At 39.2% G+C, this 12,020-nt stretch overlaps 1 protein-coding gene across 4 annotated transcripts in view; it reads left to right on the plus strand.

Moving 5' to 3' along the window:
• Positions 1-12,020, plus strand: part of SLC9A6 (solute carrier family 9 member A6) — a 78,936-nt gene that overhangs the window by 4,538 nt on the left and 62,378 nt on the right. For all 4 annotated transcript variants that reach the window (XM_071212961.1, XM_071212963.1, XM_071212960.1 and 1 more), the window contains 4 exons: positions 7,368-7,567; positions 8,942-9,019; positions 9,304-9,380; positions 9,694-9,806. In XM_071212961.1, coding sequence (XP_071069062.1) covers positions 7,368-7,567; positions 8,942-9,019; positions 9,304-9,380; positions 9,694-9,806 — 468 coding nt within the window. The remainder of the gene's footprint in view (positions 1-7,367; positions 7,568-8,941; positions 9,020-9,303; positions 9,381-9,693; positions 9,807-12,020) is intronic.

The following is a 12,020-nucleotide window of genomic DNA, read 5'->3' on the forward strand; positions in this document are numbered from 1 at the left end:
GTCACATGGTTGGGAAGGAAGGGCTGAAATTTGAATGTGGGCAATCTGGCTCAAGTGCCTGTGCCAACAGCACTTTCAGAAACTTTGAAGGAAGAGAAGGGAGCTACCATTGTTGAGTCCAAGATACTGTTCTAAGCTTTTGAGGAGAATTATCTCACTCAATACTCTCAGCAACCCCAAAAGTTCAGTACTGTCATCACCACAAATGAGGTAACTGAGGCTCAAGGAGAGGTTATCGACCCTAAGGCCACACACTAAGATGTGATGGAATCAGAAGTCATTTATTTGTCTGACTTCTAAACCTGTGCTTTTTCTCCTGCTCTATACTGTAAATTTTTTAATATGAAGTTTAGGGAAATAGTACTTAAAGTTTTAGGGATATTAGGAGGTGGATTGTGAGAGACGCTATGAGATCATGGAAACCTAAGCCATTCTGGCCCTCTGGAGAACTGCTGGAGAAGCTGGTGAAGTGAGAGTGAAGTGATGATCAGAAAACCGTGGCGACTCTGGAATTAGAAAAGCTGGGTTTCAATTCTGGCTTTATCACTTAATACTGAGTAACTTTGGGTGGGTCCATTTACTTCCATCTTATAAACGAGGAAAACAATGACTGAGAAATTTATAATTGCTATGTCTCAAGGTCATGAGGATCAGATCACAGAGGCAGAAAACCGTAAGGACAGGGACTGGTTTCTAAGGGACAGGGGACTGGTTCCAAGGACCTCCGTGAAAGGGTTTCCTTGGAAAGAGGTTTATCCCTCCTGAGAGGGAGCTCATAATGAGATGGAGAGGCTTGGAATTGAGGCCCCCTATCTTCTCAGAAAAGTAGGCAGCGGGGCCTGAGGACATGAGAAAGGAGGGTGAAGGTTGAAGGAGCTATTGTGGAAAATGTGCTATAAGACAGAGATGAATAAACACATTTGAAACTAACTAGTGGTAGCAAAAGCTTTCACTTATCTATATATACTTGTGTGTGTGTGTATACACTCACATATATGCCTATATATATCTATATTTCTATTTGTATATATATATTTTTAAAAGATTTATTTTATTTATCTCCCCCTCCCACCACTTGTGCTTGCTGTCTGCTCTCTGTGTCCATTCATTGTGCATTTTTTCTGTGTCTGCTTGTCCTTGTCTTCTCATCTCTTTAGGATGCACGGGGAAGTAATCCTGGGATCTTGCTGACATGGGAGAGAGGCACTCAATTGCTTGAGTTAACCTCAGCTCCCTGCTTTGCTGTGCTTTCACTATCTTTTTCCCATGTCTCTTTTTCGTTGTGTCAGCTCACTGCATGGGCCAGCTCTCTGTGTGGGCCAGCTTGCCTTCACTGGGAGGCCCCCAGAAACTGAACCCGGAACCTCCCACGTGTAGACGGGAGCCCAATCACTTGAATCACATCCACTTCCCTGAATATATATATACTTTTTAATCTTTAGAAATTTTATCAGTTTTTGACCACACCTAATGCCCCAGTGATGTTCCTTCCATATTTGGGGGGCTCAGAGGCTTTAAGAGTGGTACCCTGGAAGAATGGATAGACTGAAATCAGAGGGAAAACCAGTTTGCCCTAACAGTGAGGATCAGACAATGAAGGGACCTTGGGGCATGTGAATTCCTTATCACTGGGAGAATTTCCAACACAAGTGGGTCAGGAATGTGTAGGAGGTGTGTGACCCTATCTGTTTTGTGAAAGATATCTCTTTGTGGTTGTGTTTCTTTGTTTCCTGTTAGTGGTCCATTTTAAATTTCAAAAATATCAATATTTTCTGTGCCTTTGACTCCGTGGGAAGCTAGAATTTTCTGCCTTATTCTCTTAATAAAGAGTGCTTTCTCTTTACTGTGTACTTTTCATTGTTTTAAACTCCATGATTAGGGTTTGGCTTTTCACAGAACCCAAATTAACTTGATTTCTCAACTTTTTTCAAAGAAATTCCAAGTTTTCAGATGCCAAATACTGTAAGAAAAGGATCTTTCTTAAAGATTTCTTTTTTTTACATTATTTCTTTTAATTTATTCCACCCTTCCCCCAGATGGGTCTCTTGTCTGTCTGCTCCTTGTTTGCTTGCCCTTCTCAGGAGGCACTGGGCACTGGGAACCAAACCGGGGACCTCGCACACGGCAGGCATATGCTGAAGGGCCTGAGCCACACCCACTCCCCATAAAAGGTTCTTGGTTTCTTTTTCCAACCTGACTAATTATTCACCTTGCTATTGTTCAACTCCCAAGGTACGCGTTGCGAATTTGTCTGACTGCTGAGCTCTACTCAGGGCACCCACTGATGTTTTAGCAGAGTGTCAGGGATGCAGTGAATTCAGTGGGTACTGTTTTTTACATAGTTGGACTTGGGGACGTGAAAAGAATTTATGCTGCTGTTATTAGTACTTTTAGTAGCCTCTCTGATTTCTTTTTTTTCATATAAATTTAAGGCCACAACTTGTACTGAGGAGTCATGGAGTAGTAGAGAAAAGAGCTGTTTCTATGCCGTAATGCCTGACTTCAACCACCCTGTAACTGCCAAGTGTACATCTCCAGTGGAGAAACCCCCTGCCCCTTCTTGAAGCAGATTGACTCTGGATTTTATAGTCTTTTCTAGGTTATGTTCATCAAGCTCAGTTGATAATCTGCAGTTTTTTCTTTTGTTCTTTTTTGATATGAGATATTTTCAAAGTGTATCTTTATTTTTTTATTTCTCTTCCCTCCCCCCCCCCCCAGTTGTCTGTTCTCTGTGTCTATTTGCTGCGTCTTCTTTGTCCGTTTCTGTTGTTGTCAGCGGCACGGGAATCTGTGTTTCTTTTTGTTGTGTCATCTTGTTGTGTCAGCTCTCCGTGTGTGCGACGCCATTCCTGGGCAGCTGCACTTTCTTTCATGCTGGGCGGCTCTCCTTACGGGGCGCACTCCTTGCGCGTGGGGCTCCCCTACGTGGCAGGGCACTCCTTGCACGCATCAGCACTGCGCATGGGCCAGCTGCACACGGCTCAAGGAGGCCCGGGGTTTGAACCGCGGACCTCCCATGTGGTAGACGGACGCCCTAACCACTGGGCCAAGTTCGCCGCCTCAAAGTGTATCTTTAATTCATTTTAAATCTGGACATCTGTTAACACTTTTTTAAAGTTCATGTCATTGTACTGTTACCAATTAATCATTACTGCTCAAGTTTTCAAAAAGTGTGAATATAGGTTGACTGGAAGAGTTCCTCCTCCCTCCTCGGTCAACTCCTGCTGGTATACCTCCATGTTTTCCTGCTTCATCACTTCCCACTCAAGTCTGGCTTCTGTCCCCCACTACTCCACTGAAACTGCTCTTATCCAGGTCACCAGTGACCTTTCTTGTTGCCAAACCCAAGGGATGTTTCTTATTGCCTGTCTTGTTTGACCTTGCTGCAGCATTTGATATTTTTACTCACTTCTTCCTCCTGGAAAAAAAGTAGTTTCCCTTGGCTTCCTTGAATTCTTTGCCACCACTGGTACCTGTTTTCTTCCTACTCCTGCGATTCTTACTTCTCAAACCCCTTTATCACTTCCTGTTTCTCCTCTACCAGCCCCTTAATGTTGGCTATTAATGGATATAACCCCGCGGTTACATCCATGTCCTCTTCTCATTTTATTTGTTCCCCAGGTAATCTCATCTACATCTGACTTCAACCACCTTGTAACTGCCAAGGGTATATCTCCAGGCGAGGAACCCCTCCCCCCTTCTTGTGCTCCAGATCCCACATACTCATCTGTGCATGTGTCAGAGGTACATCAAACTCAGCATGTCCCAAACTGAGCTGAGAAGTTTTCCCTGTGTTGTAATTTGCCAGGCCTGCTGTAACAAATACCACAGACTAGTTGGTTTAACCAACAGGAATTTATTTTCTCACAGTTTTGGAGTCTAGTAGTGCAAAATCAAGATGTCGACAAGATCATGCTTTCTCTGAAGTCTGTAGCATTCTGGTGGTGGCTTGTAGGCAATCTGTAATTCCATCTCTGCCTCCCTTAGACATAATCATCTCTCTCCCTGTGAGTCTTCTCCTGTGTCCAAATTTCCTCTGCTTGAACCATGCCCACCCTGACTCAGTCTGACCTCACCTTGACTAATAACTTCTTCAAATATCCTGTTTACAAATGGGTTCACATCTACAGGACCAGGGATTAGGATTGAGCAAGGCTTTGTTATTATGTGTTCATAATACTCTGTAAATGCATTCACCTGCCTGTGTTCCCTATCTCACTGAATGGCACTGCTAGCCACCTAGTTGCAAAGTCAATTTAGAGTCCTCTTATTCTTTTATCTCCTCTCCCTCAGTCTACCCAGTCATCAAATCCTGTACATTATACTTACTAAAACTCTTGAATTCAGCCCTCTCACTGTCCCTTGTTTACTCCCTTAACCTCTGAATGCCTGAACGACTGCAGTGGTTTTCTGTCTGTCTTTCTAAATTAGAAATCTGGTCTCAAACCCCTGCTTATAACCTTTCTTTGGCTTCCTTTTGCCACAAGGATAAAGTCCAAACTCCCTTCCCCAACATTCAAGGTCTTTTGTGATTCAGCCCCTGCCTCTCTTTCAAACCTCACCTTATGTCACTTTCACCTGTACCTTATGAGCCAGCTGTGCTGACCCACTTGCGATTTCCCCAAAAGGCTGTGTTCTCTCACTGTTCCTTGACTCCATCTGTACTATTCTTCCCCCTTCCTGGAATACCCTTTTCTCTGCTTTGTAACCTGCTCAGTTGATACCTCTGCAAAGACTTCCCTAATGTCCCACTCCCTCAGGCTTGGTTAGGTACCCAATTTCTGTTTTTTTATAACCCATTGTATACCTATGTATTATATTATGTTTGTTTATTTGGTTTGTTTTTCCTAACTGTACTGAGATCTTTTTGAAGGAAGGGCCTTGTTTCGATCTTCAAACCCTGGAGGACTACCTAGCATAGTTCTCTATTCATGTATATTGAAAGAATGGCTGGCTGATTGGACTGAAAAGGAGATAGGCAGGCAAAATATAACTAGCAGTGGTACACCATACATCTGGGAGTTAAGGAAAGTTACAGAAATTTGGGTTCAATTTGCGACTGAGGTATATCCCTACTGTGGAATATTATTTGGTCGTAAAAAGGAATATAGTTCAGATATGTGCTTCAACATGCACGGACCGAGAAAACATTATGCTGGGTGAAAGGGGCCAGGCACAAAAGGCCACATATTATATAGTTCATGAAATGTCCAGCAGAGAAAGAACCTAGATTAGTGGTTGCTAGGGACTGGGGGACTAGGGAGAAGGGATGGAGTTACTGCTGATAGGTATGGGGTTCTGTTGTGGTGATGAAAATGTTCTAGAATTAGATTGTGGTAATCAATACACAGCTTTTTTTTTTCTTTATTAGAGAAGTTGTGGGTTTATAGAATAATCCTGCATAAAATACAGGATTCCCATACAACACCCCACCATCAACACCTTGCATTGTCATGGAACATTTGTTACAATTGATAATAGGGAAGTGGACTTGGCCCAATGGATAGGGCGCCCGCCTACCACATGGTTCAAACCCGGGGCCTCCCTGACCTGTGTGGAGCTGGCCCACGTGCAGTGCTGATGCGTGCAAGGAGTGCCATGTCACACAGGGGTGTCCCCTGCGTAGGGGAGCTCCACGTGCCAGGAGTGCACCCCGTAAGGAGAGTCGTCCAGTGCGAAAGAAAGTGCAGCCTGCCTGGGAATGGCGCTGCACACACGGAGAGCTGACACAGCAAGATGATGCAACAGAAAGAAACACAGATTATCGTGCCACTGACAACAGAAGCGGACAAAAAGAAGAACATGCAGCAAATGGACACAGAGAACAGACAACTGGGGTGGGGGTGGGGAAGGGGAGAGAAAGACATAAAATAAATCTTTAAAAAAACAAACAAAAAAAACCAATTGATAATAGCACAATATTATAATTGTATTATTAACTATAGTCCATGGTTTAATTTAGGGTCCTCTGTGCAATGTAGTTCCATGATGCACAGCTTTTTGAATATACTTAAAACCACTGTATTGTACACTTTATGAGGGTAAACTTTATGGTATGTGAATTACATCTCAGTAAAGGTGGTAATGTTATCAGTATGGTTTTATAGTACTTAGAACATTGTGCATATTTGAATATCAAAATCCAAGCAATATGTTTATCTCATAAGCACTAGATTCAGGGCTTCTATTCCATGCTTTTATTATTTAAAAGATTGTATTGTGGTAATATATGTACAACATAACATTTTTCATTTTAATCACTTTCAAGTATACAATTCAGTGGGGTTAATTACATTCACCATGTTGTACTACCATCATCACCATTAGCAAAACTTTTCCATCATCCCAACATGTTTTGATTTTTAAGCAGATATTTTTAAAATTAAAATCTCACTTTTTAAGTAGTAGGAAAAGTCAGTCTATCTACAATTACCAACTTTTCAACTGGTTCAGTATGTGTTACTTGACCAGCCATGTGCTGTAGGAATAAAGTATAGAAGTGTATGTGTTAAAGAGTTTTGTGACTTGATAGATGGAGCTGGAAATAGAATTTTTGACTTGATTGCACTGTCAGATTGGGAAACCTTGTAGCATATTCTGCGTACAGATAATTTGAAGATATTTTCTCATTTTGTTATCTTCTTCACTTATTTATGTTTTGATCTTAAAATGCAATCTGGGGAAGTGGACTTGGCCCAGTGGATAGGGCGTCCGTCTACCACATGGGAGGTCCCCGGGCGTCCTTGACCCGTGTGGAGCTGGCCCATGTGCACTGCTGATGCGCGCAAGGAGTGCCCTGCCACGCAGGGGTGTCCCCCGCGTAGGGGAGCCCCACGCGCAAGGAGTGCGCCCCGTAAGGAGAGCCACCCAGCGTGAAAGTGCAGCCTGCCCAGGAATGGCGCCGCACACACGGAGAGCTGACACAGCAAGATGATGCAACAAAAAGAAACACAGATTCCCGTGCCACTGACAACAACAGAAGCGAACAAAAAGAAGAACATGCAGCAAATGGACACAGAAAACAGACAACTGGGGCGGGGGGGTGGGGTGGAAGGGAAGAGAAATAAATAAATCTTTTTTAAAAATTAAAAAATTAAAAAATAAAATGCAATCTGTGATCTGTGCTGTTATCCAAGGGAATGTTTTTCTCTCCTCTCCCACTAGATTATATGAATATTGGGCTCTTAGATTTATCGATTTAGTAATACTTAAAAATGTAACTGCATTTGGCCTAAAAATTGGTTCTGAGCCATAGGGGACTATCATAAAAAATTTTCCATTACCAATCCAAAGATATGTGCAGGATACAAAAGAAGTAAGTGGTCTCTGTCTGCAAGAAGGGCTTAACATTTTCCTTTTATTCCCAGGACTTTTGGTGGGCCTTGTGCTTCGATATGGCATTCATGTTCCAAGCGATGTAAATAACGTGACCCTGAGCTGTGAAGTGCAATCAAGTCCAACTACCTTATTGGTAAATGTTAGTGGAAAATTTTATGAGTATACGCTGAAGGGAGAGATTAGTTCACATGAACTCAATAACGTTCAAGACAATGAAATGCTTAGAAAGGTAAGTTCAAGTTAAAGGGAATCTTTGGAATATTTTTAAAGTATATGACTAGCAGCAAAGTGATTCAGAAGAAAAAATAATGAATAATGGATTTTTTATAATATTTAAAATAGTCTTTTAAAATGGAATAAAACTTTACTTAATGTAATATAATACTAAGGAAATGGAAATATCTGTAAATTTCATTTCTGATTGAGGCTAAATACTGTGACCATTTTGTTTCACCACACGTTTGGGCACTTGTTCTAATAAGTGGTGAATCGTGTCAAGGTAAGGGGAATATAGAAGCATCTGTTTCCATTTTCAGGTGGCCCTTACAATTTTATAGTACTTTAGCACATTGAGTTTATTTGATAATACTGAAAATATTCTATTAATGTTTATTTGAATTTTCTCCTGCCTTGATTGTGTTCTATACCAAACACGATTTAATCTTTTAGATTCATAATCCGGTATGACTTTAGGGGCCTTTGTATGAGTATCAGCCATTTATCGTACCATGCTGTCGTAGAGATTTATGTAGAAGGTTGGGTTGCATCTTTCTGGCTTGCCAACATCCCTGGAATCACTTTCTCCTTTCACCCTCATAGTTTCTATCATGAAGGTTCTCAGTGCTGCTTTGTTCATGTCCCTTTGTTCTCACCCATCCATGGCTGTTTGCCTCCACACTGATTTCCACACTGGCTTTTATAGCTCCTTGGTTGTGTTCCTGACCATCTTTAATGCTTTCAGAATTTCACATGAAATTAAAGTTTACTTTGCAGCAAGAGTTCTTGCTACCTGTGGAAAATTCCAATTCCTTAAAAGTTCTAGTAAACTGTTTTAACATTGAGTATATGTGTAACTTCTTTGTATTCACATCAAATTCTACTACTGCCTTTTGAACAGAAGGGGGCGTCTGCGTTAGTGTATAGAGCAGGTCTTAAAATAAGTGACTAGAAGTCTGGGTCTTACAGAAACTTTTTACCATGATATTGTGTTGCATACCTTTAGAGATGTTACCTATGCAAGAAGTATGTTTTCTCTTGCCAACTATGATGTTATACCACCAAATTTTATATGACCAGTTTTGGAGTCATTTTTATTTAAAGCAAAGATGTTCATGCTTTTTCTTACTTATAGGATTTTTAATATCACGATATCTTAACACACTTTCCAAAGGTGTGACTAAATTGATTGTTGCAGCATCATCTCCTTGCCATTTGGTTGAGAAATAGAACAACAGCTATCCTATATGAAATATTCTTAGGTAACTATGGTAATTTTCTTATCTTTGACCAGTTTAACATTTAATTGTTTTCCTTTGGACAATTTGGTAATATATTATGAGGTCATCGAAAGAAATCCCTCTAAAAGAACTCTTTATTTTAACAGGTTACTTTTGATCCAGAAGTATTTTTCAACATATTACTTCCTCCTATCATATTTTATGCAGGCTATAGTTTAAAAAGGGTAAGTGCTTTTATATTTCATACACTTTGAGCAAACTTAAACTCCATAGAATTTATATTTGACATTTCCAAACCATTCAGTTCTTTCCAGGTTCTCCTCCTCTCTCCTTCCCATTTGTTTTAATTACTTATCCTTTCAGATGCTGAGATTTATGCCCATACGAGAATGCTTTCTTTTACTTATTCCATCTAATGAATAATGCATTTAATATTAGCATAGCACACTAGAATAAAAAGCTTTTCTTTTTCAAGAAATTCTAACATAACTTTTTTTTTTTTTATCAGAGACATTTCTTTCGAAACCTTGGTTCTATCCTAGCATATGCTTTTCTTGGAACAGCAATTTCTTGTTTTGTTATTGGGTAAGTACTTGACACTTATGAAAACGACACTTTTTAGTCTTCATATTATAATTTTAAAATAATACATATTTGATTTATGCAATATTGTATTCTTGAATATGGCCAAGGACTTTTGCAGTAAAATGTATTCACATAGATAATAATGTGAATTTTCCTTAAGGCTATGGTATTACCATATGTAACTGACATGAATTAAATTCAGAATTAATCAAAAAGTACTACTACAGTAGACCCATCTTTTTTTTGTTTTCTTTAATTCTGGCTTCTTTAGCAATTGATGTTTTTTCTAAAGTAGAAACATTTTATATGACAGGTCAATAATGTATGGCTGTGTAACACTGATGAAAGTAACTGGACAACTTGCTGGAGATTTTTACTTTACAGATTGCCTGTTGTTTGGTGCCATTGTATCGGCAACTGATCCAGGTATGTGTTACCTGAGCGTGGAGCATGAATATTTAAGGTACCGTGTTTTGCAGTCAAAGCACATGTAGGTATTCGAGGTGTAGAATTTATGATTAGGTACTTCCCATAGTAATATCCAATTGTGGAGGAAAATCCAGAATTCATGGTTCCTCTTGGCATAAGCACGCAATTTTTTTTCTTTTCTTTATTACATTTGCCAGTTACTGTGCAAGCTTTATGAGGTACTTTCTTTAGAAATTCAGGTTGGTCTCCATCTCTAGTGATTGACTGTAGAAGATTAGCAAGATTAATTGAAATTGGTTCCTTTCAAGCTTCCAAAACCCAGAAACCAGTTCCCTAAAAGTCTTCCATTTACATTCAGCTACCTACAGTTAGCAGTAAGAAAAAGGAGTTTTTAAATGATTGTTACAAGGCAGTTGTGCTAACACACAAATATGATTTTGGCTCATTGGTGAGTCTTAATATGCCTTAAACACTCATTTTTATAAAACTGAACTGTGGTTTTAAGATTGTTTTGATAGTAGCACTTCTTTCTCTTATTCTTTTAGTGTCAGTCAGGTCTTCTAAAAAGTCATGTTGTAGAACAAATTTAATTATTCCGAGTTAGGTATTTGTTTATCTGATATAGTATTGGTGAACTTAAACAGCTGCATTCAGTTTAAGAATTTAGAGAAAATGCACATGGAGAGGTAGGGGCAGGAACATAGACTGAAGGTTTTGAACTAAGGATGGAAGGTTTCTTCTATTGTACTTCATGATCTTGATAGAAGTTTATTCTGTTTTACCTTTTGACCTCGTTGTAAGTTAATCATCTTCTTTACTTACCTTTCAACACAAGTAATGCAGGATCTTACAGTTATCTCTGAATTCCTGTGCTAACTCTTATAATAACACAGGGCATTATGAGAAAGAGAAAAAACACATTCTGTACTCTGTAATAGATGATTTTAAAGGATTAATCAGGGGACCATTTTAGAAAAGCCTGTGTGTGGTTGAGTGTGTTTTAAACTGGCGATCAGATTGCTTCCTTAAGGACCATCAAGGCTCCCACTTGATTGTTTGTAGCTGCTTGCATTATCAATATGAAGGTAGGAAGGTTTTTGCAAGAAGTCAGTGGTCTCTGTTTTCTTTGTCCTCTCACTGGAAGCAAGCTTCTCGACTTTTCTAAGCCTATGAGAAATCTAAGTCAATAGGGCTGGCTACAGTCCTTCAACCTTCCAGTTTTATTTTGACAGGGATGTTGCCTGAATGGCTCAAGCAAAAATCTTTTGCTTATATAAGTTTTACCGTTATAGTTTTTCTGAATTATATAGGCATTTTCTTCAGTTCAATGATTTAGCAGTTGCTCACTTGATAGAAGAGTGAGCCATAAGTTCTGTTTTTAAAATTTTGTAGCACTGCTCACACCCTCCTTTTCTCTCTCTCTTTGTAAGCTTTGTTATGAGTAGATTCCAGATGAGATATTTACAGTAAAAAACTGTATCTTTGAAAATGCAAGTTTCCTGTGTTTTGGTTGGCATTTGAAGAGGTTCTTGCATCTCTGGTTATATTAATCTTTCCTGTCTGCTTGGGTTTATTTAGCTAGTGATCTCTGTGTGACTCAGCAATTAAAGTTACAGCAGAACTTCAATCTCATCTGACTTTTTAAAGATTCTCATCTAATTATTTTTTTAAAAGAAGGTGGTTGTTGTTTTTTTTTTCTTCTCAAGCTGTACTATCCTAATAGTTAGCTCCTCACTATGTTAAATATAGCAGCTGTGATTCTGGCCATATATTTTACCCCAACCAAAAACTAGTGTTTTCCTTTCCAGCTGTCTTTGCCAAACTGGTATGCTTGAAATTTGCAAATCAGATAGAAGTAAGTTGTAAAGCTCCAAGTAGAAAATGAAGTTTGCAGCAGGAGATACTTTTCATAATATTCTTCATCATCAAAGATTAATGGCTACCTGATCTGTAAGAAATTATGAATGTTGTTTACGGAAAAGAAATGTAAAAGACAAGATAGTTAACATTTGCATGTTAACATGAACATAACAAGGTTATTTTCAGCTGTTTTTAAGAGAGAGAAAGATATTGCATGTGTATGATTAGGGAAAAGAAAAATATTGATATAAACTTACTGAATCTTTAATATGGTAAGAGAATATTAAGATTAAATTCTAAGAGGAAGTAATGAATTTATAAATAAATATTAAAATCATCTGTTGAGGGAGA

The sequence above is a fragment of the Dasypus novemcinctus genome, chromosome X (genome assembly GCF_030445035.2).
Source record: "Dasypus novemcinctus isolate mDasNov1 chromosome X, mDasNov1.1.hap2, whole genome shotgun sequence".
NCBI lineage: Eukaryota > Metazoa > Chordata > Mammalia > Cingulata > Dasypodidae > Dasypus > Dasypus novemcinctus.